Raw genomic sequence first — 26,993 nt, 5'->3', positions numbered from 1 at the left:
ATCTTTAAATTTTGAACTCTCAGTTGGATAAAACAAGACATTTGAAAGCTTTGCCTTGGATTTTTTATCATTATTATTTAACTATTTTTTAACATTCTAGAGACCAGAAAAATAAATAATAGATGAGGCTGCAGAAATATTCAGTGAAAATAGTTGTACTTGAATAAAATGCCTATTATTCAACAAGTTAGTCACTTTGAAGTTAAAATCCGTCTTCTCATCCATCTTCATTCTTGTATTTTCCTCCACTTGAGAAACTTTGAGTTCGGCTCTCCCTCCTTCAGCAGCAGGCTGTCTGCTCGCCTGTGACCCAGTCAGAGCAGTAACGAGCTCCACGTCCAATCAAATGGACGATTAAATCCCATTCAGGCCGCAGCTATACAATCTCAGTGCAGCTGATGTTATCTGGGTCATGGTGCTTCAGGCTCCCGTACTGCATACAGATCCCAGAGATGTCTCCTTAACACAGCCCTGGTCCTCATCCACCTCTGTGCAAAAGACTTTTCACATTTCCAAATCCCACCTGTGGTAATTAACGAGGTTCCAGGTATAGGTTGTTTCTCTTGAGACACCATTTTGAAACGTCTCTACAAGGAGCCCCTAAAATAAAAAAATGTTGAGCTGCTTATTATTTGTACACTGTCTCCAAACATCTCATTTTGCCTTCAAACCACAACAATGAGAGTTTGAGTAATGACAGTTTAATTTCTATGGACTACACAAAGATGGAATGATAGAATTTCACTACGACACAAATGACCCTGGTAATTGTTTCATTCTAGATTCAGATGTTCAAACATTTAACTCTGAGTCATCCACTATTGTTTCACTTAAATTCGTTTAGACTAATGTTCATTTAACTCACAACTATTTCTCTAGTAAGTAATGTGATAGATGTTGAAAAAGAAATCTCAACAGAATAATTCCAAATCAAGGTCCACCTGCAGCTTTTTCTAGTGCTTTTAACTAGAGGTCGGCGCCGATGGGACCTTTTACAAACTATTGTTATCGGCTGAACTTGGCTCCAATAGTTGCCAATGGCTGCACAGCCTCCACCGACAACACAGGGGGAGTACGTCATCATTTTGCATGGAGGATACTCTGAGTCAATCATCATCATTTGAGGGCCACTTCTGCTGAAAATATCTGAATCCTCTAAATCTCCCTCTTAATCTAAAGTAAACACACACAAAGTAATTCTCCTCTCCATGAAAAACCTTCCACGCATTACTCTGGCGATAGGGTTAGAAAATATGGGCTAATGTTAAATCTTTGCGGTCCCGGAGTAACATTAAACATTGGAACAGCTATATTTACTGGAGCCTGACAAGTGTGGCATTCAAGTCATATCTAGTCTCACATAGCAGACCATACCAGACCTCTCTCATCTGACCCGTTTGCAGTTTATCTAGTCTCAAATATATAACACTATCACCTTGTTCACGATAGGGACAGGGCACTGAAGGCAGCCAGGCAGGCAGGAACAGAAACAATCTGTTAACGTTACGTTACTTAATACTGTACTTACCAATGTGGCGTTCTCTCTTCCAGATAATCCAGCCACGCAACTATCCATCTATTCATGAAATGAACTTGCTCACTTTAGGATCCTCTTTACCCCGGGAATATGCACGAACATTAATGGTTTGTAAGAGTGGCATTTAACCACTGGCATTAAATGTAACGGGACGAGCAACAGAAGTAATCCTGGTCAGTTCAGCCACAGAACAGCATTGTAAATAAAACAGATTCCAACAAGGTAATCCACTAAATCACACATTTCCAGATACTGTGTCTTGATATCAGACAGACAGCTACTGCTAGCTTTTCAACTCAAGTTAAAGACTGTGTCCTCTAACTAAACTAAAGTTACTCTATTTTACAGTGAAACTAACTAAGTTTCACTGTAACTTTTCACCAAGAGGGTGGGAGAGAGAGAGGGAGGGCCCTAATGTCCAGTTCAACAGTTCTGATAAAGACCAACACCAAAGATTGTTCAATTTCAACAGTGTTAGAATTCTACTGTATTAGTGTTACTAAAAATATGTATATTTCCAGTTTATATCAAGTTTATATCTTTGAGAACATAATAGTTTTATTAAATCAAAGCAAAGCTAAAAATTTTTTTGTTGGAACTTATTATAGTCATTGTTAGGGATATCCCGAGCTGATCTGCGGGATCGGGATCTGGGCCAATATGGGCAATGTTTCGCTGATGGGGATCAGCAATTTTGAACGTGGACCCAAGCCGAGGATTTTTACGTCAGCTGTAAACAGAGCACAATATGTGGGAGAACGCAGACGCACGCGTAGGGATGTAACGGTTACCGGTGTCACGGTAAACCACGGTAAAATTCCCAACGGTGAAGGTTACCGTTTAAGTTTTAATTACCATGGTAACCGCCGCGGTCGATAACCACGGTGTGGAAAACTCGCGAGATACTTTATCCAAGTCTCCCTACGCAGGCGCAGCGTGCAACGTGCGCTTGTTATGTAGTGAAGAAGACATGGCGGAGGGAGGACGTGATAGTAGCGGCCCTCAAGGCATTTTTCCGCCTTCAAAGAGAACCAAATCTGAAGTCTGGGCGTATTTTGGTTATTATGAGAATGCTCAGGGACAGCTGGTCGAGGATGGCAGCCCTATCTGCAGGAGCTGCAAGAAGAAAGTTGTTGCGAGAGGCAGCAACACGTCCAATTTACTTACTCATTTGCGCGACCATCGCCCTCAACTGTTAGCTCTCTTAGTGAATGCAAGGTAAATTAACCTTAAGCTCGGGTGCATGACGTGTGTGTATGTCGAGTTTTCTCTGTCTAATTTGCTGTTGTCACTAATGTAAACTGACCAGATAGTGGTATAACTGAACGAAGTTGATCCGTGATTTGGCACGTTATCTGAACCGCTTCTTAATTGTAGATTTCACTTTTTAAAGTCGACCTTATAATTCCCCAAATATTGATGCAGAGCTGCAGTGAGGAGGATTTGAGACAAACACGTACTGGGTGGACTGAGTTAGTGAATGCAAACTGACTGAGATGACTGACTTTCATCTCAGCTCCGTTCACCGGAGCAGCGTCTACCTGTGGCTCAGCAGCCATTTGACCAATCAGATTGACCGAGTCCATTGACGACAGACGAGCAAGCAGACAGAGACAGACAGCCAATATATATAAGTAATATCAGAAATATATAATACTTGTGGATTATTTGTAGAATAGACTATATATAAAGAATAATATAAAATGGTGAATATAACAAGTGTCTAGATAGAGATAAGAGCCAAAATAGTGTTCATAATTAATTTAACAATAATCCTTTTTGTTTTGATCTAAAAAATTATCCAACCTGTTTCTCACAAAAGTGATATGATCTAGATTGTGAGTTTTGTGATCTGTTGGTTGCACCCTTAGTATTAAGTAACAATGACAGTAATAATTAATAATGACATTTTCTATTCATTTTTTTCACAGAGAGGGTCTGCTGGCCAATCGAGTGCTACTGCCAGTACATCTCATTCTACCTCTGTAACGCAGACATTACAGGATGCTTTCAAAAACAGGCTGCTTATACCCTAAGCCTTTTAATATATAATAAATCTATTTAAATATAAATCTTGGTGAAATTATTTCAATTTATCAGTGTATCAGTGTTTTTTCAACATTTTGAAGACATTTTAAAAATACCGCGGTATACCGATAACCGTGATAATTTTGGTCACTATTACCGTGGTGTGAAATTTTCATACCGTTACATCCCTACGCACGCGTAACGTTACCCTGGCAAACCTGTGGATAAAATGTCAGCAGTGTGGAAGTGTAAAGTGTAAATTAGAAAGCGAAAGCAGTCTAACTGCAACATGTAACATCTGCAATACGACCGTTTCACGAGGGGGTAACAAAAAAGCTGCATTTAATACTACAAATTTGATATGGCACATAAAAAACAAACACTCAAAGGAATACGAGTTCACTGAAGCAATACAGGCAAAGGCACCAAAGCAACAAACACTCACAGATACTTTCAAAAGGAAAGAGAAATATCCTCGAGACAGCGACATGGCCAAAAATATCACAGAGAAGGTCATTGAGTTCATCGCTCTGGATAACCAGCCCATCTCCGTGGTAGAGAATCAGGGTTTAGTTACTGACTTTGTTTATTTGGTTGTTTTTGTTAAAAAAAAAACCAAATGAAAACCAATGTTGCAATAGCAGGGCTCTACGCTGACATTTTACCCACCGAGCACATGTGCTCCTCAAGTAAAATATCTGGGAGCACAAAGATATGTATGGGAGCACAAAAAATATTTATTTATCGATGCTTAACACTTCACACTTAAATAGGCAGCACAAACAAAATTTTAATTTACAGTGTTTTTACAGTGTTTGATTTCATTTTTTTCTTCATTTCAGGCAACACAAAACAATTTTTTTAATTTACAGTGTTTGATTTCATTTTTTTCATTTCAGGCAACACAAAACAATTTCTTAAATTTACAGTGATTTCATTTTTTTCATTTAATTTTGTATCCAATGTGTACTAAACACAAAGGATGTCAGTTGTCGTTGAATTTGTAGGTTCTTCCTCCAGTCGGTGGGGCAGCGGGGACAGGGTCTTTGGTAGCCGCCATGGCGTCAACATCAATGCTAGCACTAGCCTCCACAACTTCCGCTGCATCACTTACGACTTTCCACTTTTTCAGTTCCTTCTCATTGTGCTCCTCTCGCTTCCGTTTGAAAAAATACTCAATTGATTTCATCCTGCTTTCGCACTCTTTCTTCTTCTATTTCTTCTTCGAGTTACCGGCAGTTCGCTCTCTTTTTTTTCCCTCCGTTGACCTGTCACCTCTCGCATGACACTCGTTGCGTCATTACAGAAAACTACTGTGATTGGTGCGTTGCGGCCAGAGGATTGTGGGATTTGTAGTTTTTGAATGATCGCAGATAAAATAGGTTGTGACGGTAACTTGTGGTTGTGATGGTAACTTGTGCGAGTGAAATGCTCGCACTGTAGAGCCCTGAATAGAATATGGAGAATAAGAAAAAGCCATATGAAAGGTTTTACTTTGTTTCAACACAATAAAAAAACCTATTAAGGAACAGCTTGGATGCAGGTAATTTTTTTCTTAATGCAGCTGTATTATCTAGGAAAATATTAGTTACGGCTGAGTATCGGATCGGGACTCGGTATCGGCAGATACTAAATATTAAATGACTCGGATCGGGATTGGGGAAAAAAAAAACCTGACCGGGACATCCCTAGTCATTGTAACTGGTAAAAATAGTAATTATTGTGTAATTCCGTGATAATTATAAGGTTGCAACTGTGGGAAATTTTCACGGTACAATAATCTTCTTTGTATGCAATATTTAAAATCAAGGTCATTTTTGGAAAATGGCAAAAAAACGTATTTGCCACATTCCAAATTGGTTGCTGAAAGCAGCAGCTGCGATCATGTTACACCTCAAAAACACAGACGACGTGTTTCTCTTCTGACGAACTGAATCTCAGGGTAGCTAATTATCACCTTCACAGGGCGCAGTTGAAGGGCGCGAGCCTCTGTGTTACAGGTGAAGCCTCCTGCAGATATTCAGACTCTCTACAGTGTCCTGTTGATAAGCTTCAAAGCCAGAACATATCATCGAGCTCACCTGGAAACTTGATTACAAACAGCCTTCCCCTCTGCCTCAGCCTCACCTGAACCCACAAGCCCAACCTTTAGCTGAGGTCACTCTGTGGGAGAGGAGACGCTGAGGATGAAGTTCATTCCGACTTTGTGGTTTGGCCTGGAAATGAGAAGCTGTCCTTTAACTGGCATGGTGGGAGACGGTAGTTTATCAGGATTATTAAAAGACACCAGCAAATCCTGTCACTGTCAGCCTGCGGCCCACCGGATCCCCGAGGAGTGCTAACGAGCCAACAGACAGCTCAATCAGTCCGTCCTGCTGTTTCCATCCTCTCACTTAGTGAAGTCTGGTCAGGATACACGCAGATGGGCCCCGGTCGCTTCATCTGATGTTCTTATCTCCAAATCTTTACATCCTTTTTATTATGTTTTATTTGTCTTCTATTCTTAAGGTTCGGCTCTGTTTTTCGGCTACCAGTACTGAAATATGGGCAGACACTTCTATAGAAATACTTGGCAGGTGATTGGATGAACCATCTGTCTATCACAGGCTAACTTCAGCCAGTCAGATCAGCAGTAGTCGAGCGCTGCCACCAGCGGAGCCAGTTGTAAATCAAACTCTTACCGAAGTGAGTTGAGAGAAGAGTGAAACCATGTTTTCTATGGAGAAAAGTCTTCAGTGTCATTCTTCGCTCTTCTCTCAATGAACTAAACTCTCCAGGTCTCATAGAACTGATGCTATAGCAGCTACACAAACCAACCTTGAAGAACCGCCATTGTTGTTTTCAGACAAACTTCTCTCGCTGGTCGTCACATAATTGTTTCTCATTTCCCTGGAAACCTGTCGGCATTAACGCATGTAATGATGTATTTAGATTTAGTTTGATAGGATGCTTTGCCCATTAGATTTCCTGGTGGACTGTTCAAGAGGGATTTATCCTCAGGGGATTTAATATCGGACCCACTGTGGAGAGCACAACCGCCCACCGATGGAGACATTCCAATAAAATGTGTCACCTCTAACGTCTCTTTTCTCTGAGATCTGCTGATTTTTGTTCTGCTCCTGCTTGATGAATCTGTCAGTCTGCATTGTGTTTCTTTTTCCCTTCATGCCATGAACATTGATTTCCATGAAACAAGAATACAGTTCTACTTGACAGGAGCTCAAACATTGATTTCAGATAGTATTCGTTGGATGTACAGACAGGAATGTGAAGAAGGCTGCGTCTTCACATTGTAGGCGGACTCTGACTCCACTTTTGCCCTCTGAAGAACCTAAATTATTGTTGCAAATCTGGTAAACTAAAAGCATTTTATCTTTAATTTACATTAACTTGAATTAAGTTGTGTGATTGAATGTTTTGTAAGATGTGCAGACAGTTATTAACCATTTAGAACAATACTTAGTTCGATTGATTCAAGTCTTTGAGTAAAACACCAGCACACGTATCACATATTACAACCCAATGCAATTACTATAAAAGCAACAGCCATGTAATGTGACATTTCTAAAGCAGTTCGTGTCCGAGGAGGCCAGCAGCTCCACTGTAGTGTCCAGATTTTTATCTTAAGCAACCGCTTCTGTCAGCTCTCCCGGTGGACGAGCAGTTGTACCGTTTGTGTATGTTCAAGGCCGACGCTCCATCACAGCTCCCTCTGGATTTTCATTCCAGTTATCGATTTTTATTCCATCGAATCCCACTTCACAGCTTCATAAATTACTCGGCTGTGTTAGTGCTTGACAGATCGGAGATGGAAGTCAGAATATCTTGGGCTCCATCTTACAAGTCTAACTGGCATAAACTACCTCCACCACCTGCCTGGGTGGTAAAAGATCGGGGGAATTTCAGCAAGATGGATCACATATAAAGTAAATAATCATCCCACAAAATTGAGTTTAACTGTGGATTCTGCATTATTGCACCAGATATAGCTTTACAAAACAAATAAGCATGATTTAAAGACATAACGCATGATAAGTTGTAGTAGTAGTGTAGTTTGTCATGTCAGAATGAGCCCAACTAGAGCAGTTTGATTTAAAGAAGCAGAAAACTTCTTCTTCTTTTCTTAGACTGAAATAAAAGGTTTTGTAAGGCAGCTTTTTTTCTCTAGCTGTGTCTGAAAGCACAAGGACTGTTGGTGGTTATGAACTCCGATGAACATGTTTGATAAGGGAATGTATCAAACATGTTTGTGTTTATTAAGGCTGCACTGAAATTGTTCCCAAACTCCAAGGTCACATTTTCAGTTTGCTTATTTTGTCTAAAAAATGTGCTACTTTGGCTCTGATACAACATCCTCTCACACAGTGTCCCACCCACAACATTGTCTGATTGGTAAAACGTCACAGTTAATAGCCTCTAAACACTGAATAATCTGAATCTGAAAGGAACTAGTGACTAAATGTATCTAATAAATGCAGTGGAGAGGAAGTATGAAGTAGCAGAGCAAGTACTCAAGTAAAATACTTCGAAAGTATACTTAAAATCAGTACTTGAGTAAATTGTATTTGGGTTCATTCCATTACTAGTTGTTCAACATTTTGACACAAAGATTTTCAGAATGTCGATCCCAAATATTGGTTTTCTGTCTCCTTGATTTCTAATAATCCATATCGGCCCTGTAAAAGCCATATTGGTCCACCCCTAGTTGATATTAACATATTTGAGCTTTAGTGATTGTGGAGAGCTGATGTCAGCTATAATGCATCATTAACATTAGCAATGTGGAAAACTTAAGCCTGTTTCACACTACCTTTTCAAGGTGGGAATCTTGTGCCAATATTCCACCTCACTGTCTGTGTGAAAGTTACAGAGGAGGAATGGGGGGGACAGTTTGGTTCTGCCTCTGATCTGCCAGCGGAGGTAGTAGTAGCAGCAGCAACAGAGGTGGTACGACGTCTGTGTAAAAGGGTAAGCCAGTAGTGTGTAGGTCTGATGGTGTTCACAGTCTGACAACTAAACAGATCCTACACTTATCAAATAAAAGAGTAATGTCCCAAACTTCAACTCGCAAAGCAAAGTTACAGGACCAAACAACAGTAATGTGATAGCAGGTAGTGTCTTTGGCTTCTTTATATCATCCTGTCTGTTCAAACTTCATCCCCGAAACAGCGTCTGTCCCCAACAGCGAGAGCCATGCAGCTCCTGTTGTTTACTGGTAGTGATTATGTGACATGACTTTGAGCAAAAAACTTTAACTCAAATTGTCTTTGTCTCCTTCCACTAATGTGTTGTTGTAGTTACTGGCAACTCTTATATAGAAAAAAAATCAACAAATTTAATTTAATGAGAAAAATCACTGCAACCGTCAGCCCTCCCAACTGAGTCTTCCGGAAAACAGTATCCCTCTCCAGGAGTAAGAGTTAGACAAGGTCTGCTGTTTACTGATTGTGATAATGTGATGAAGTCACACTTTATACTGGCGTCCATATGATTAGAGACATTTGCTCACACACAGTCAGCAGAGACATTTTTAGATTTACAGGCGGAAACATGGTTAAAAAAACCACACAGATATAAGTGTTATGATGTGTACCGTCATGCCTCTTTTAGTTCCACAACACCAGCATGCTGTATGAAATGACACACTGGAGCGGCGTTATGCCGGCGCTGATTGGTTCAGTGTGAACAAGCAAAGCCGGCGTAGAGGCGAACCTTGATTGCAGCGATATTGCGGAATCTCTGTGTGAAAAAGGCTTTTGTTAATCTCTCCAGCTAATGTAATGCCAGCTCCACATCAGTATTAAAACTTGAACGTCTTATTGACCAAAACTCTCTTATGTTTCAACTGCAGCACTGTGGTTTGAGATGGTTTTTGGAGATAAACCAGGTGCTTAGAGCATCTCTGGTGGTTCAAAGGCAACTTCAGAAGCCATTAAGGCAACACAGGAGTGACTGTGAAAAAACTTCTCCAGAGTTAAAAAATATACGGTGGATGCATGGAAGTGGCAGGAATCAACAGCAAACAACACTCCAGAGCTCTCAGAGAAAAAATCTTTGTTTTCTTGTGGGCAAAAAACACAGGAGTGACTGCCAATTGTGAACACACTGCTGACATTTTGTGCAAGGAGCCAGTAAAATGTTATTGATTACACTTTTGGGTCATTAATTGTTGTTTTGTCAGCAGGAGAATTCTGTCTTTAATATCTGTTAGTTGAGCTAACAGCTGGAAAAACTGAACAATTGACTTGGGAGATTTAAAGAGAATTGTGTTTTTGCTCTCCAGAGCAAAGTGCTAAGTGACCCGATCCTGATGGGGTCTAAGTGGTGTGCGTGTTTTTTTGTGTGCGTGTGTGTTGGTAAGGGGTTAAGGGCTGTTGTTGTCACATTCTGTCAGCTCTCTTCAAGTGTAGGCCTAGAGGAATACCTGACAGCCATCTGGCGGTTGTTTTCCTCGGTGACATCTCTCAAACACACAAAGATGCACACACAGAAACTTTCTCATGCACAAAATATGGCACACACACATTTAGAAAGGTACACTGAGATCTAGCCTGGAAGGAATCCAGCAGCTTCTGTTCATTTGAATAATTAACATTTGCTTTGCAGTGTTTTGTGTATTGTATGTCTCGAACTTGACTTGAGTGTGTGCTGTGAGAACAATCACACCTTGTACCTCATAATTCTGTGCTGTTAGCTGTTGTTAAGCAGCAAGTCGTTGTATCATCAATCCATCAGCCCTGGAGGGTTACAACAGTGTTGGTTTATTTGAATAACGATTTATTTCTTCACACTGTCTCTCCTTTGAATTACACCGATCAGGAATAACTACTCAGTCATGTAGCGTAAAGGAATTCTTTGTTGTCTACATCTTTGCTGCAGCAAGTGGAGAAGGTATCTGTGCTGGTTGACCCTCAGGATGTGGTAGGAAGCTCTGACATATCCAGTGTTAGAGAGTTCAAAGCTGCCATTGTGGAGACTGCTGCTCAGTTGTGATGGCAGCAAGCCAAGATCCTGTTAGTCAACACCACAGATGAAGGAAGCTGTAAAGGTGAAGGAGGAGACCTTTTGGGTTTGGTTAGCCCAGTGGACCTGGTTGTACACAAATGGAGACAAGCCTCAACGTATAGAAAGGCAATAATACAATTAGTCATCGATAGCAATAATAAAATAGTTCAGTACAATGCTCCATAGTTGTACTTGTATGCATTAAAAGCAAACCAACTTGAAAGCACATAGCGAATACGCCTTGGTTTATAAACAGCCTATCATATCCCTCTATAATGGAGTGTGCTACAAGTGACACACAAAGGGCCAATAATTTATCAGATGTGTAGTTTGGTTGCACCATCGCCATGTGACTTACAAGAGCATGTCAGAGACGTTACTATGGACCACAGTTCTCAAGACTAGCCGTGGTGATAATGTCTGCTTTTTTATGGTTTGATTGGTGGCCTACGAGCTACAGCTCTTCTGGCAAACATACTGATCCCTTCGGCCTCTGTCCCCATCTTCTGCTGCTCCTCTCGTAAGGGAGAGCTGACAGGCCGGCTCTGCCCACTGCTGCTCTGCCACCCGGCCTGTTTGCTCTGCCTACGAGCCCAGAAACACTACAGCTGCAACCACCGGGGCAACTACAACCGTCAATCTTGCAGGCTCACAAGAGTGAGAAAATAAGTGCTGACGGAGAGGAAACTGTGTATATAAAAAAGAGCAGTTCAGCTCGTTCAGTTCACCATTTCGATATCCGAGCTCAATAAATCATGCTTCATTCTGTATCAACAGTGACTTCTTTTAATGGTGCAATATGTAAGAATTGGCCACCTTACAAATTCAAATCAATTGGGGGCAGCATATCACCAGAGTAACAGCTAACTGCTGTTACCTGTAGCTGCCAATAGGTGGTTAGCTCAGTTAGCCATGTAGCTATCGGTCCAGACTGGGAGCTCGCAGCAGTGGGGGAGTGTTGGTGTTTACCTCTATTGATAGCTGGTTAGCATGTTTTCTTCAGTAGATATCGCTGCAAAAATCCATAGATAGCTAGTTTCGAATGTTTTCAGCAAAAAAAATCTTACATGTTTCACTTAATTAAGTCCAGGTTTTCTTGATTTTGTTGGCCCTTGGTCTTCTCCTACGCACCTGTCAATCCACAGGTGTGCAAAAACAGTACACTTTAAAAAGTTGTAAAAGACTTCTGGAGGTTTGAGAGTATGCATCTGTACAAGCTTTACATGACACGCATAACAATTTAAATTTCCTTTTGTTGTTCAACAATGATCCGTGTCATATACAGTCAGTGGGGTTGGATTTGGTTATCAAAGGATCATGCAGCTCTGATGTTGATGTTTCCTTCTCGGGGCAGGACAGCTCAGGGCTCGACAAGTTTCCTGTGGACCAGTATCAAAACTCGTGCCACCTGTTCTGGATCCTGGAGACGCTCCTGGAGAAGTCAAAGGTACCGTGCAGGGTGGAGGTGGGGTCGGAGGAGACGGGCTTCCTGAGCCACTTGGAACAGCGTGTCTTCCTATTGTCAGAGGAGTTTCCCTTGTTTTCCATGTACATGTGGAGGATAGGAGGTCTCCTCACCTCCTCGGACAGAAAAGATCCTCCAGGTGCAAGAGACGAGCAGACTAACACTTTTTACCAGCATCTGTAGAAGCCTGCACTGTGGCAGGGCGCTAAAAAGGAATAGAAAGACTATATAAAATTCGCAAGGACCATAATCTCCAAAACTAGTTAGAAGTTAAGTTTGGCGTTTCAATTTTTTTCTTATTTTTAACGACTCCCTCAAAAACGCCAAAACCGACAATAAATGTATCTTTTAGCAAGTATTGTGTATCTATCACGGCCTGATATATCTTCCATTTCGTCCAAAAACTATTCAAACACATCAGTGATTCACACTGTTGTTGTTCTTTTTATCACCATGAACTCACATTATTTATATATTTATTTTGCAACAAATACTCACTAGATCACCAAATGTGGATTTATCTGCCGCTGAAAATAGTCCCCAACAAATTCACCATTTCCTCCTGTTTGAGTAAAGATATTGAGCCTTTTTTTTAAATGAAACTTTATATTCATGAGCCATTTTTTAAGAGGGGGTCAGACGGGAAGTCGGACAGTGTTGAGAGATGGACTAACATGTTGTTGGTTTTGGTCTTGGTCATGTGATTTGTCAACTTTAAGGGAAATATGTTGGCTGAATTTGTCCATTTAAGTTGCAAATTTAGAAAAACAGACATTTTGACATGAAGTCTTGGCAATGAAATCATCTGAAAACCTCTTATTACATTAAATGAAAAACAATGTAAAACCTTGAGGTCATTGAAAACTCCTTGCACAGTAGTTCATTTCAATGCAGTCACACACACACACACCGTCCTGCTGCCACAAATACTCACTCAAATGAATCTGCCATTGAAAATAGTCCCGGACAAATGCGCCATTTCTTTCTCTTTGCATAGCATATGGTTAAAAACTAAACAGTTGTTTTATGAAATTATAGAGACTTTTTTTAAAATGAAACTATATATTTTGAGCCACAAATAAAGAATATTACCCTCCTTGTCCTTAAAGAACTAAAGGTAGTAACATAATAAAACTTGATGGGATTCTGTCAAACTGTGGAGCCCAAGGCTTTCTGCCCTTTTTAAGTGTTTATTTTTGCTGTTGTAGAGGTTGTCAGTAAAAAAAAAAACACAAAACACATTTAATGATGTTTTTAATCTTTTACAATCTGAGTGGATTTTATGTTTGCAGTAGTTGCCACCAGGAGGGAAAAATTATCAGTTAAAACTGTGGAAAATGTTTCTTCTTCAGGCTGTTTTGTTTTAATTTGCTCATTCTGTTAAGTGTTATGAAATGCATAACTGCAAAACTGAGTAAGAAAAATAGATTCAGATATTTTTTATTTATGTTTAAGTGTTCATTCCAACATCAAGTGTGTCTGTAATTGAGTAATTACACACTTTAATGTTTGAAATGTTTCACAACTGACAAAAAATGCCCACATTTTGATCCTATAAAGGCCACAAAATTACTGTAAATTGTTGTTAAGTACTCATGGTTTGGATTCCTCCTTGATATTCTGTCAGTGATTTCTTTTAGCGTTATTCTTCACACTGGATATTAGAGGCTCTGGTGTTGAATAAATGGAAGATGTCTGTTCTGTGTTTCCTGCAGGGGTCCAGTGCAGGTCTTAAAATACTACAGAAGTGTTACAAAAAGGATCTGGATCAATTTCAGCTTGCTAACAGTTGGGGGGAAAGTGTTAAAACTTGAGAGAATAATGTGTTGAAACAGTTTTGATTCCTGAGTCAGTTGAAACACAGTATGCGTCATTTTCTGCCAATTGTTATTTTGGGACACACAGTAAAGAGAAACATTCATCTTGATATTATAATTTGTTATAAATACGCAAACAAAATCAATCAAACTTTATTTGTATAGCACTTCATACAGCAACAAAACTTAGGAACTGACGAACTGAGGAAGCTCAATCTTGAATCAAACAAATAAATAAAACGTAATTATCAATAAAATCCAGGGATTAAACTCTGTCGTTAATGAATACTTACAAACACACAAATAAAAGTATTATTATTAAAATACATTCAGTCCAGTAGGGTCAAAAAGTCTGAGACCACCTATCAGAGCACCTTCATTCAGCACCCACCCAACTCCACCCTCTCCACCACAAACAACGACCACAATAAATGCACATGAATCACAGGATATCCCAGCACCCGGTACAACCCCACTCCACTCCAACAGCAGCACGCGAAACCCAACGACCCATACTAACCCAGCACGACCTGCAGTGCCTCGAGGAGATTCCTATGATGCCACAGAAAGCCCGGCCCTCCCAGTCCTCAAGCACCCTTGCAAATGCCCAGACAACTGCGGAAACAGGAAGCCTAATAAATAAAAACAACAGAAAAGCAATTAGAGTAGAAAACAACACTGTAACACATCATTACCAACTCTCTAAAGACTGAAAAAGGCACAACTACAGCTGAAACTGAGGTTATTACGCTTACACAACGTATTTGTCGCCAAAAGTAATAGTAAACTATTAGAACATACTGTTCTGATCACAGAATTTACTGTTCACTAGATCATTTTTTGAACATTTTTAAACTAACAAAGTATGCTTCACATAAGCAGTAGTCTAATTTTATCATCATCATGAGATTAAAGCGGCACATGCTTCTTTAAGTGTAAGTCTTGGTTAGAAAACACAAGATTGGAAGTATTTGCTTTGAATGTATCCCATAGAAGAACAGTGATTGGGCTTGATTTTTTTCACGTTCATCTCTCCACCCCATTATCACTGTCAGGTTCTGGCAAAATCAGGAATAATAGTCAATGCGACAATTGTGCCCTAGCTGCGTTGAGAGAGCAAGCTGTGGGAAAGACACCTTCAATTGAGGCTGATGTCTGTTCTCTCGGTGCTTCTGTCTTCCTCGGCCCCTTCTGTGGTGTACTGTCTGTCTTCAAAGCTGTCTTTAGTCCTCCAACTGTTGCTGTTTCTCAAACTGCGACCTTCTCCAGATTTGCTGGAACATTAAAAAGTACAATGTGATCACCGAATTAAACGACCTGCTCATCATGAAAATGAAAATGTCGAAAATTCTCACAATGTTGAAGAAAGTGAGAAAGAATTCCTGGATCCGTCCCTTCATCCAGAAGTTTATGTGGTCTTTTCCCGGCCGAGATCCATCCCCCGTCCAGTTTTGCTGGAAATCAGTTGCATCGTTTTTTTGTAACATAACCTATAACATCCTGTTAGTCCCACCCATTTCCGGTGTCAGCCTCGTCATTTCTGAGTACAGCTATTGATACAGATAATTGAATTGGTGGAACAGATACAGATAATGGTGTTCTCACTCATTTGCTAGTCTCCAACGATCAGAGGGTGTAGAGGTACCGTGTGTGCAGCATAAAGTGCAAAACCGGATGTACAGAATAAATTCAACCCAATCGGCAGAATAAATGTTAGCTAAGTGAGTTTCTACCAAAACCACAGATAAGTTAAACATGAGCGTTTCTTTATGTTGCAACTTTATGTTTGTTTGGGTTGAATTTTGTATTCCTCTCTTGTCACAAGGTTGTGTTTATGCTTTGGTTAGGTGTATGTTAAAATACATGTTTTATTCGCCACGATCACGGATGGAGATGGTCCGACATAAACATATCATGTGACTCTGGTTTGCAGAAACATTTCCTGCTAACATTATATCCTGAAGACTGGGCTGATGAAACTCCCTGCTGCTCATCAAGCTTACAGCTGTGAGCTTACCATAGTAATTAAAGTTCATTCAGATGAGCCAATAAATATTTTTATCAACTTTTCTCTCTGGATTTTGGCATTAGAAGACACTGTTTAGAGAAATCAGAGGAAGTAAATCAATGAGGGGACATTAAAGGATTTGAAAAGTGAGGTGGACTCTTCCCATCATCCCCAGTGGAAACTATGCCTTGGTTTGTACAAACACAGACACTACAGCAGCCCTCTGCTAATGGACTCTCTGTCTCTATCTGTTCCCTGATGCTCTGAGCTTGTTAGCCTTTCATCGTTCCCTAGTCTCATCAAGAAACCGAGTGCCTCCATTTGCAGTGATGTTCAATTCCCTGCTGCTTATTCGGTGCCTGCAATAATGGCCCAGGCATGAGCGCGGCTAAATAAGTTTCCTGGTACGTCACGAATTACCAAAGGCTCACGGGCCCCGGCTGCGCTGATAGCCATCACTCCTATTGTGTCTGCTTTGGGTTTCTGCCCGTCTCTGTCTGTGATCTCCTCATCTTTCATATCCTGTTGAGAGCAAAGCAGGGATAGGCCGCGCTTTAAAAAATAAAATGGACTGCTCCTACGTGCACTGATGGTTAATGTGCCTCTGCGGTGAAGTGAATCCGTCTCATCATGCGGGGGGGATTGACAGGAGCAGACATGGCGGAGTGTCATCAGCCGAGAAGCCCAGCGAGAGTCTCAGTATACAGCATGTGAAGAAGCTGTTTCATCAGTAGAGGAGATTTATAAAAACCTGCGTGGTGATACAATAATAACAAGAGAGGACCTAATACTGAAAGGCATCTTAATATTTTCCTTACTGCCAACAAAACCCATGAAAACACCAAAATCAACAATCTATCTGACTAACAGGTATTGTCTATGTATCCAAAGCTCACTATCCCTCACTAGCCCTTTTAACACAAAGTATAATATTGCCACAACAAAGGTTCGCCTCTACACTGTCTTTGTTTGTTCACACTGAACCAAGCAGCACCAGCTGCTGTTGTGATTGAGATCCTGACCCACCATGCAACGTGGAAAGTGACAAAGAGAAGTTTTATGCTCTAAATGACATCACATAATCACCATCAGTAAATAGTGGACCATGTCTGGCTCTCACTCCCGGATAAGGAAGCTGTTTTCCTGTTGGAGGGGGGTTTCACTGAAAACTCGACTGGGAGGGCCGACCGTCGCTGTGACTTTTCCTCATTAAATTTGGTGATTTTTTTTTTTCAACAACAGCACAATAGTGGAAGATGACAAAGACATGTGAGTTAAAGTTGTTTGCTCGAAATCATTGCACATAATCACTGCCAGTAAACAACAGGAGCTCTGGCTCTTGCTGCTGGGGACAGATGCTGTTTTTGGGACAGAAATGTAACAAAGAGTTGGTAGGACAGACAGGATTACAGTTTTCTAATTATAAATTCAATATTTTTATTTTTTTAAAACTGATATGATATTGTTGTTACAGAAAAAGTACTGAAAAAAAGGTACCACTGAGTACCAGTATTAGTGTTTTGGCGTCACTTTGCAAACAAATGTAACACCACATTTGTACAATCAATTTTAATATGGGGTCTTATGTGGATTGACTCGCTCTTGGGGCCAACCTCAAGTGGCCATTCGAGGAACTGCAGCTTTTGACACTTCTGCATTGGCTTCATTTTTCCTCCCCAACAGGGATGTTGCCATTTTGGCATAACTTGACTATACTTAGTGTTTTGTCGTACAGGCAACATCTGGCTATATAACAATTAAAAACAAAACTTTGGGAAAAAAATACACTCTACAATGTGTAATTGTATTTTGTAGTAGGTAGTTTTAGAAGAGAGAATTGAGTGTTCAGTAGTTCATTGTACTGCTCGACCATGAAATACTGTAGCCATAATAAACAGCATGAAAATCTTGAACTAAGGTGAGAGAACATAAATCAGTGAGGCTGTGAAGTGGCTTAGGGTGCAAAGCCTGCAGAAACCGTGAGCAGATTGTGTAAATAATGCTTCACTAAGGCTTATCCACACTCTCCCATCAGGAGCGGATGATTTATGAGCCTTCTGACTCCTTAAATCTGCACAACCTTGATTGATATGAAAATTAATTTTCCATATGTTCAGTCACCGCTGTTATAGATCAAATAATGTTTGATGTCTGGTTCTGAACGAAGTCCAGTGTTGTTAAGGTCGATGTATCCATTTTAAAGTCATTTTATGTAATACAGATTTTTGGAATAGGAATAGAAAAGATTGTTTAACCCTCTGTGTATTTTTATGCATGACAATGAAGGACTTTGGCAGCCAAACAAATAGTGAAGGAGAGCTTTTTCTTTAGTAAATGCTCCTTAGTGTATCATTTGTATGCAGATTTAACAAAATGAACTGCATTGAGGTTGACGGAATATATTCAGAGAATAAACGATGGAGAGAGATTTGTATTCTCAACATGAGGGAGAATTGATTTGAAGAAACATTCGTCACAATCCTTTGAGCAAGAGAAGAGGATTAAACCTCTCCTTGTTCGTGTGTTTTGAAGTCAAAAAAGGTTTAAAGCGAGTTTAAAAGGTAATATAAAGAGCTTTCCTTTTATCCGTACAGGCTGGGTGTTATTTTTTAGCCATCCGGGCTGATAAAGATGACTTTTTAAGGCCTTCTGACCTTGATTGATATATAAACTAATTGAACTTTGATGCCCTTCCAGATGCTTGGTGTCTGATGTTTCAGATCACTGGCCTTTTTTGACAGCTGTTTCAGAAATCAGCTGTAACGAAAGCTAATGATTTTATTACTGGAGAGCAATTAACATACCAAATTATGCCCTCAAAAAGATATTATGGGAAGGGCTTATTGAAATGAGAGGATACCAGATGAACTGAATCTGTCTGATTGGACAAAATCCAGTAAATATATTTTGTTGAACGGAAACTTAAATCATCACGTCATGTATTACGGATGTCAAAGAAATGCCTTCAATAAGAAGTTTGATTTGATTTCACTTCTCATATTACACTTTTTCCTCGCAAAACTGCAAATGCAAACCCACAAAATTAAAGTTAAAAGATAATGACTTACTAACAGATGTTGTATCTTGTTCTTTTCTGTGATATCACACCAAAAGTGAGTTCAATCCAAGCGTATACAGAAACAGGATGTTGAGGTGCCCTTGAACAAAACGGCTCCAGTGGAGTCACTCAGTTTGAATGTTTGTACGGCTGTTTTTTAGGCAATGGAGGTGAGAGTCATGTCGAGCTGAGCTGTGAGCAAGTGCAACCACTGAACCCATGCTGGCATAGTGGCTGTTTGTCCACTGCAGTGCTCGGCAAGGTTAAAGTAGCAGTTCTCCATGATGTGGTGGAGCGATGCTGGTTTGTAGAAAATCCAGTTACAGTAATGATTTCTGCTTGTACTATTCCTGCTTGTAATACTTGGAAAAGATCTGCTGAGCAAATGTTTCCAAATGTATCCATATCTTGTGGTTTTTAGTTTTTTCAGAAAGTTTTTACCAATGAACTCTGTGGCAAACACTGCCTTTCCTTAAAGCGGCAATCCCTAAAATGTGGCCAGAATTTTACTTTAAATCATAAAAAAAAGCACTAAAATTAACAACAGTGTGAAGAAACAGCAGTGTTGATGTTCTGTCAAAGACGTCTGTTCTGCGTTGCAGAGATGTCTACTGAAATTAGCATGCTAACCAGCTAGCCCCGGCCCGTCCTGTCTCCTAATCCCACTTTCTTGTCAGTAAACAGAATAAACTAAAAAAAATGTCAAGCAAGTAGCCTTATATACGTTCTATAAGCATTTAATAGGTTGTAGAAATATCCAAGACTGCCTTATTAGAGGAGACCATCTGAAGAGTTTCCCTAAATGCCATCAATTAGCTTAACTAAAAGAGACTGGCTACACTTAGAAACCAAAATTATAATTGATCCAGCAAAATAACTTTTAGGAAAATGTCCCCAAAATCAAATTAGGTGTAGGTCCCGGTAAATTCAGATTGATTCTGATTGGCACATCGCACTGAAAGTGATCCCAACGATATCGTTCAACACTGTCTCGTCGTTGTTAAAGTTGTGGCGTGGAGTCACAGTTGAGTTAGAATGATTTTTTTAAACAATCTGTTTATAGTTATTGTTATAGTTATTTTTATGGTGTGGTTGGCCCTTTAGATTAGATTGTTATGAGCCGTACTTAAGAAGTTTTAAAGTTTGGGGACTCACACAAGTCTTCATTAAAAACAACAACAGATCATGAGAAAATGGCACAGAAAAAACTTCCTATCAGGATTATTTAATAATTAAGTTTCCTTAATAGGTGCCACAAAAATGAAAATACAATTAATGGCTTGTCATGAACCTCAGGCATGTTGTTTTTTTCCCCTTGGTGTTAAAAATAATTGTTTTGAGCTGGAAGCTTCTCATAAATCTGTTTTCTTTCCCAGGAGGACCTTTTAGTTCTTAATGTTAAACCAACTCACTACAGAGCTGTTGATGTTTCCTGCAGTCACTTTCTTCTGTAACTTCGTCACCGTCTCCTAAATAATCTGCTGTCAATAGTTTCAGTACAAACAGCCCGTCTCATCCACCCGCTCGCTCTATGAGCACGCAATCAGGCTGATGAATGTAATCTGGTTTAACAAGTTGTAAATTGAGGATGACTTCTGCTCGTTCATCTTAATTTTACAGGTTTTCGCATCACTGGGAGACAACAGCATTATTTTCACTTCAGCCATGTTCAGAAGACGCATTACTTCTCAGCGTATCAGTGGAAATACACAGAGGAGGAAGAGACAGCATCTAATAATCTCAAAGAAAAATCAGGGTAGTGTCAGTTTCTGGTTCCTCTTGTTTATCTTTAGGTGGCCTGATAATGAAAGAAGTCACGTTAAATTGAAAGGTTTGTTGTTTTTGTCATCTTAAAGGAGCAGTTCACCCAAAGAGAAAATGTTTGTACACCAGACGAGATCAGTGGAGCCATTTTTAGGTTTTTTGGTTGTCTTTCGTCCCCAGCTACTTCAGTTGTATAGGATAATGTTGCAACATTGTTTTGCTGTGAAGCTCCAGAAATGTTTTGTGGACTACGAATCTTCACCTGATTTCAGCATGGGGGGAGGAGTTGATGTGTCACGATTTCCATTTTAAATAAATTTTTACAGTCGAAATGAAACGCAGTGTCGACGATCACTCGCACATCTTAAACTGTCAAATCTACATCGCTTCGTACAGGGACGTCATGGTGCATTCAAGCGCACCTCATAAAAAATGTAGTCTAACAATAGCATAGCTGTCAGTGCTGAAAAATGTTTTAAATCAAAAGTCAAACGAATCATGGATTTTCAGAATCGTGACACCTCTAGTGAGGAGATCGTGACTGAATTTTCAGTTTTGGATGAATTGTTCCTTTAATCATTTTATGAGCATTAAGAGCTCTCATGGATCAACACAAATTGTGAACTGAAAACGTTCTGATTTTTATCAACACATCAAACATGGCATGCGATTAAAAACAGCCTACTGTAATTTTCGTAAATCTTCGTGTCAGAATAGGAAAAAGAGCGAAGTTCATCTTACTGACTAAAGCTCTGTGCTACTGACTCAGATTAACATGTGTGACTCAATCCTGCCTTCTTAGACAGTTTAGTAAATGGATAATTTTGTCTTTAATTCAGACTAATTTGACAGCCAGAGCCCGTCCTCCAGGGCTTCCCGCAGGCTGCCTCCTTGGTTTGGGCTTTCCAGAGGCTGATTGTTACCGTCACTACCAGGTGCTCTGTGCTACTCATTAACGGCATTCATGTGTCAAGAACACAAGCGGTAATGGGTGCACGTTGCCAAAAACACAACCAGCAGGGAGCGAACATTTTGGATGACAGTCTCACGGCAGCAACTGACGTTCATGTTGGTTTAAAAGCCTCCCCAAGCCAGTCACCTCATCACCAACCTGGATGTTTTCAAGTGAGACCTGCAAGAGAAATGTTCATTACCGTCTCGATTCTTCTGTGCACCTGAACCTAATTCATACCCAGATGAACAGACCCTGAGCTCCACTTTCATTCAGGTCGGAATTAGGTGTGAGCACATCTCTAATGAGATCCACCACAAACATTTTCCCAGCGTTTCATTAAGTGACTGTCATTCAGTGTGACATTATTTCTCCATCCTCGTTGTCTTTTTACCATTTTCTCCTCTGCTTAACAAACTCCTAATGGTGTGTTCAGAACAAACGTGAAGAAAATATTCACCTCGTGCCATTTCACAGTCTGGAGCTGTGTCTGGATGACTAGAGCTTCCAGTGCTACCTGAGGCTGACCAGTGCCCAGTTTTCAGCTGCAGAGCGTCTGTCCATCTGTCTCCAGTGAGTGGCAGTTTCTTAATAGTTGTGTTAAAATAAATAAATAGTAACTATGACCAGCAAGTAGACGTAGAGTAAATTACCACATCGGTATGAACCCAAAACAAAGAGATTTCTCTGTGATCTGACTGCAATAAATGGATCAAAAGGACGCCGAAATAACAATCATGATAGCCTCCTATATAACTTAGCTATATCCGCTAATATTAGATTGAAAAAAATCTAAACTACGATAACTCTTTTTAGGATTACTTAAGATTAATTATACATAAATATGCTGGCGTCTTAAATAGGTGACGATTCAAATAGCTGGCTAATATGGTAAATTGGTGTATTTTGAGAGAAGCAGTTTTACAAACAGACCATATGCCCGCCCCTGCGGAGCACTCAAAAAAAGTGCGAAGGAACGCACCCAAGGCGGCATCCGTCATTTGATTGGTCCACACTCTTGCTGTCTCCCTATTGGCTGGTGAAACACAATATTTTAAGCGCAGGGAGGGACAGCCTTGAGTCTGAGCAGACTCCTCAACCTGAGAGGAGGTGCTTGTTCTGAGTGCGTGCACATTAGGTTTGAGCGTGCAGACTTTAGATCTGAGCGCGCAGACTTTAGATCTGAGCGAGCACAGGACATATTTGAATGCGAGCGGAATTTTTGTGTGCAAGAAGAAGTGTGAGAAGTGTGTGAGCACAAGCATGTGATTTTTGAGTTCAAGCACACATTTTGAAAGAAAGCAGCAAACATCTCAGTGCGAGCAAAAAATGTGAGCGTGAGGAGAATAAATCTGAGCACGAGAAGGAGCTGTGTCACTGAAAATGAATGAAATCATGCTCTCAAACTGAAAATCTACGCTCTTCAATAAAGATAGGATAATTCTTCCATATTCGTCAGGGTCGGTCGGCCAGACGACAAGCAAACAATTTTCAAAATGCTTGTTCCTTGAATGGAGTTTGGATCGATCAGGGCTATGCTGTGCTGAGACAAATTTCCATGACTTACCAGGTAGTCTGACTTCACTTTCCTCCACGCCAGCTTTTTTTTTTGTCCTGTCTCTGTATGAGTAGATGTGTTATCATACAGCTCTGGGTGTCTGCAGACAGCCACGATTAGTGATTATTATCCTCTCCGCAAGTGCTGTTCATGAATGCCCGGACATCAGCGGCGTAAACTTCATGACGTCAGCGTGGATGACAATGTCACGTGAAATCATCGCTTAGTTCAGTTTTTTCAGCTCACTCACATCATTCGCGTCATTCGCACCACCCAGCATGAATAAACGCAAATTTGTGTCCATTCACAAGTTTTCTGTTTTGCCTTAAGTCATTATGGAGGTGATAGCTGGTACTGATCTGTCTAACTAGATTAGTGTTACTTTACAACTAGTCTGCATGTTTGATAGACCTGGCAACTCTTAACTTAATAATGACAATGAAGTACAGATACCTACAGATATCGAGCATCATCGACGAATGTCTTGTGAAATATCTGGTGGTACGAGTTTATTAACCGGCGGAGAAATTCCCTCACAGTGCCATCCCTGCTTGTCATTATAATAGACAAAATATTAAACGTAAATGGTGTGCCATTTGCATGGTTTCTCACCTGTGCAATTGTGTACTAGGGCTGTCAACGAATAAATAAATTCGAATATATATTCGAATATTTAAAAAAAACGGAGATTCGATTGTAAAAATTAATATTCGACTGTGGAAAAAAACACATTAGCGGCTGCTTTGCGAGTGGGCGCACTGCATGAGGGGTCAGGGACAGGTCACAGGAGTCGCACTTGCACAGCGTCACTCACTGCTGAAAGTGAGAAGTGACAAAAAACGTGGCAGATGCAGATGGCAGAGAGAAAAATGAAATGGCAGAAAGTTCAGAGCCCAACTCGGCAGCAGAGAGAGTGGTTTGGACTCCAAGCAACCTAAAAAGCCCTGTTTGGAAATACTTCGGATTTTGGTCAGTAGACGGCAAAAATGCAGAGCCTCGAGATAAAGTTGTATGCAAGCTGTACAATTAGCTTACCATTCCACCACTAGCAACATGAGGGCAGTTTGCACATAGAGAGAGAGGGGGGCGAGCGAGAGAGAGGTCGACGGTCTTAAAAGTTTTACGGTATAGGCCATTAGTTCATTTACTTATTTTGTAATGTGTAGATATGTTTTCAAAGACATGTTAAAACTGAAATAAAAATACCTATATAAGTAGTTATGTCTCGTTGTATTAGTTTGTCCTCCTGTTATTGACATAATGCGCAAATATAGATATTCGAATGGTTCGAACCTATGTGTTTTTTTTAGAGGGAATATTCAAACGTCATTTTGGAGCAATTTTGACAGCCCTATTGTGTACTAAATATTTTTAACACAAAGAAAAAACTAAAGTTTTGTAATCTGATGCCTGTACACTGCTAACTGTATACATGACTGAAAAGTGACAATAAATTAGCTGTCAGATGCTCTTAGGGAGCTCTGTTTTCTTCTTTCCTTTGATGGAAAGTTACTTTCATCAGCTTGAGATCAGTCAACAAAATAACCTCAGCACAGAATGACCATGATTTGTTATTTTTCCTAATATAGCCAAGCTTGTCAGCTCAGTTCAAGTTCAGTTTTAATTCATCTGGGGCAATTCTGTCCTCTGCTCTGCGCGGTGACCCCCAGTGGGAATTCCTCGGTAACACAAGGGAGCAAAATGAATGGTGAGGGCTCTCATTTTCTTCTGTTACTGGTTGGTTTGATCTCACTTCTGTCAGACTCCTCTTAATTCACTCGAGAGTGAAATTTTCATTACTTCCCTCTCTCCATGCAGCCCTCTGAAATATTCAACAAATAAGAGCTGAACCCTGGCTCTGATAGGAGCTGTGCTCTCTTCAGATTGTCTCTGATGTCTTCGTCTGGAATGCAGCTGAGCCTGCATACCACCATACAATCACTGAGAGTTGACCCTCTTAATATCTTTTGTCATTCTTTATTGATCTCTGTGAGCAGGACAGGAAGGACAGCCAAACAGAGCAGCACATTGTGAAACTGTGAATTCAGCAGCTTGTTGAGGAAACTGCAGACGGCTGGAGTTCAAGATGATCAACAAGATGATCAAAATCTTGACCATCACAGCAAGCAGTGTGTCAATCAATATCTGTCAAAACATACTTTACACTCAACCCTGGGTGTTTTACATCTCTCTGTAAGAGAACTGGCTCAATGCCTCAAATATAAATCAACCAAATAAACTGATTGAGTGCTGCGAATGACGGCGAACAAACTTTAAGCTCCTGGGCAGCTTTTAAGTATTATTGGTGTCTTGGGTTCTCGCATCAAATGTCGGACGTGTGGACTGAAAAGATGTCAATACGCAAGTATTCAAGTATATATAAGTGTGTATATATACACATACATTTTTGTTCTAATTTACCCTGTTTCCATCAAGTTGGCTCAGGTGCTGGTTTAAACCCAGTGCCTCCTCTGGAACCAGTTCTTTGTGTTTCGAAGCCAAAGAACTGGATCTCGGCCTGGAAAATTGGTTCCAGAGCGGCACCAACTTTTTGCTGGTCTTGAACAATGCACTGCTTATTCCAGGGGCTGGGGGCGGGGTTGTTGCGACCAAGGACCAACTAAGCAAGTGTAGCGTGTCCATGGGAGAAGAAACGGAAAGATTTTTGCTATGGACGTCAAATCGAAGCAACAGTGGTCTGCGGACCAGTCATGTTTGGATGCCAATGTAGGCATACAAAGTAAGGAGCAACACTTAAAGAGTGGATTTAGTCCACCATCGTTGTTCCTTATAATGCTTAGAATTAGAGACATATACAGTGACTGAATGACGTGACTAACAGGCTGGACACTGGATGTGTGTGCAGCGCTGCTGCGTGGTATTACATCTCGCTTTTCATTTCGGCGTCCATGTTAACAGGTTAGAGCAGCCACACTGGATGCATGAGTTGCACTTCTCACACGCGTCAAGCGAGGCTGCTGCGTTGCGTCATCTAGAGATTCGGAGTCTTGCCTGTTTTTACCATGACATGGTCGAGATTCTTGGCAAAAATAGAGTTGAAAACGATCTGTAGACAGTCATATGAACATCATACCAGCGTTTCACTACAGTTTTAATGTCTCTATGTGTATAGTATGTCACAGACATGAAGAGAATACACACAACAAGTGAAAAGACTTTTTTTTTCCTGTGCACTCTCTTTTTTCTTTCTCTCCCTCCCTCCTCCTCTTTCCCCCTCCTGCTTTCTCGCTCTTTCAACAGGGGTAAAGGAGAATCATGTCATTGTATTTATTGTTAATTATCAAAGTCAAACTCTGTGTAAACCGCGCTGCAGCAGCAAAGCTGGCAGTGTGGACACAAACACACAAGTGAGCAGCAGCAGCTCAGCAACACAGCCGCCACTCAGTACACGAGCATCCTGTGTGGCCAGCCTGTAAATCGCAGCAACAGTGGTTCGAGGACCAGTCATGTTTGGATGCCAGCGTGTTCATGCAAAGCCAGGAGCACTTGTAAAGAGTGGATGTAGTCTGCCATAGTTGTTCAAACAATGCTGTGAAATCAGAGACATATACAGTGACTGAATATTGAACTCTAACGTGGATCTCATGCTCGTGGAAAAGCAGACCAGTTCTTTGAAGGTTTGCGGGTTGAACCAGCCGAGAACCAGCACTTGGTTCAGTTTGGTCGAAAGGGGGAATTAACTGGTGCACCTGATGGTTCAGGCCCACATGACAAAAATCAAAGGAAACTAAAGTGACAAACTAGCAGCCTCCTGCAGGAGGCTAGTGAGGCTAATTGTCT

The 26,993-nt window shown here is 40.6% G+C and overlaps 1 protein-coding gene across 3 annotated transcripts in view; it reads left to right on the top strand.

The window, feature by feature from the left end:
* mei4 (meiosis-specific, MEI4 homolog (S. cerevisiae)) overlaps window positions 1-26,993 on the top strand; it is a 123,465-nt gene that overhangs the window by 56,184 nt on the left and 40,288 nt on the right. For 2 of the 3 annotated variants that reach the window (XM_073493317.1, XM_073493316.1), the window contains one exon: window positions 11,925-12,810. The exons of the other annotated variant lie outside the window; for it this stretch is intronic. In XM_073493317.1, coding sequence (XP_073349418.1) covers window positions 11,925-12,218 — 294 coding nt within the window. In that variant the 3' untranslated portion in view covers window positions 12,219-12,810. Of the gene's footprint in view, window positions 1-11,924; window positions 12,811-26,993 lie in introns of those variants that run through there. 3 annotated transcript variants of the gene reach the window in all.

The sequence above is a fragment of the Pagrus major genome, chromosome 22 (assembly GCF_040436345.1).
Source record: "Pagrus major chromosome 22, Pma_NU_1.0".
NCBI classification, from domain to species: Eukaryota; Metazoa; Chordata; class Actinopteri; order Spariformes; family Sparidae; genus Pagrus; species Pagrus major.
The sequence above is the reverse complement of the archived record's forward strand: the minus strand, read 5'-3'. Positions and strand labels throughout refer to the sequence as shown.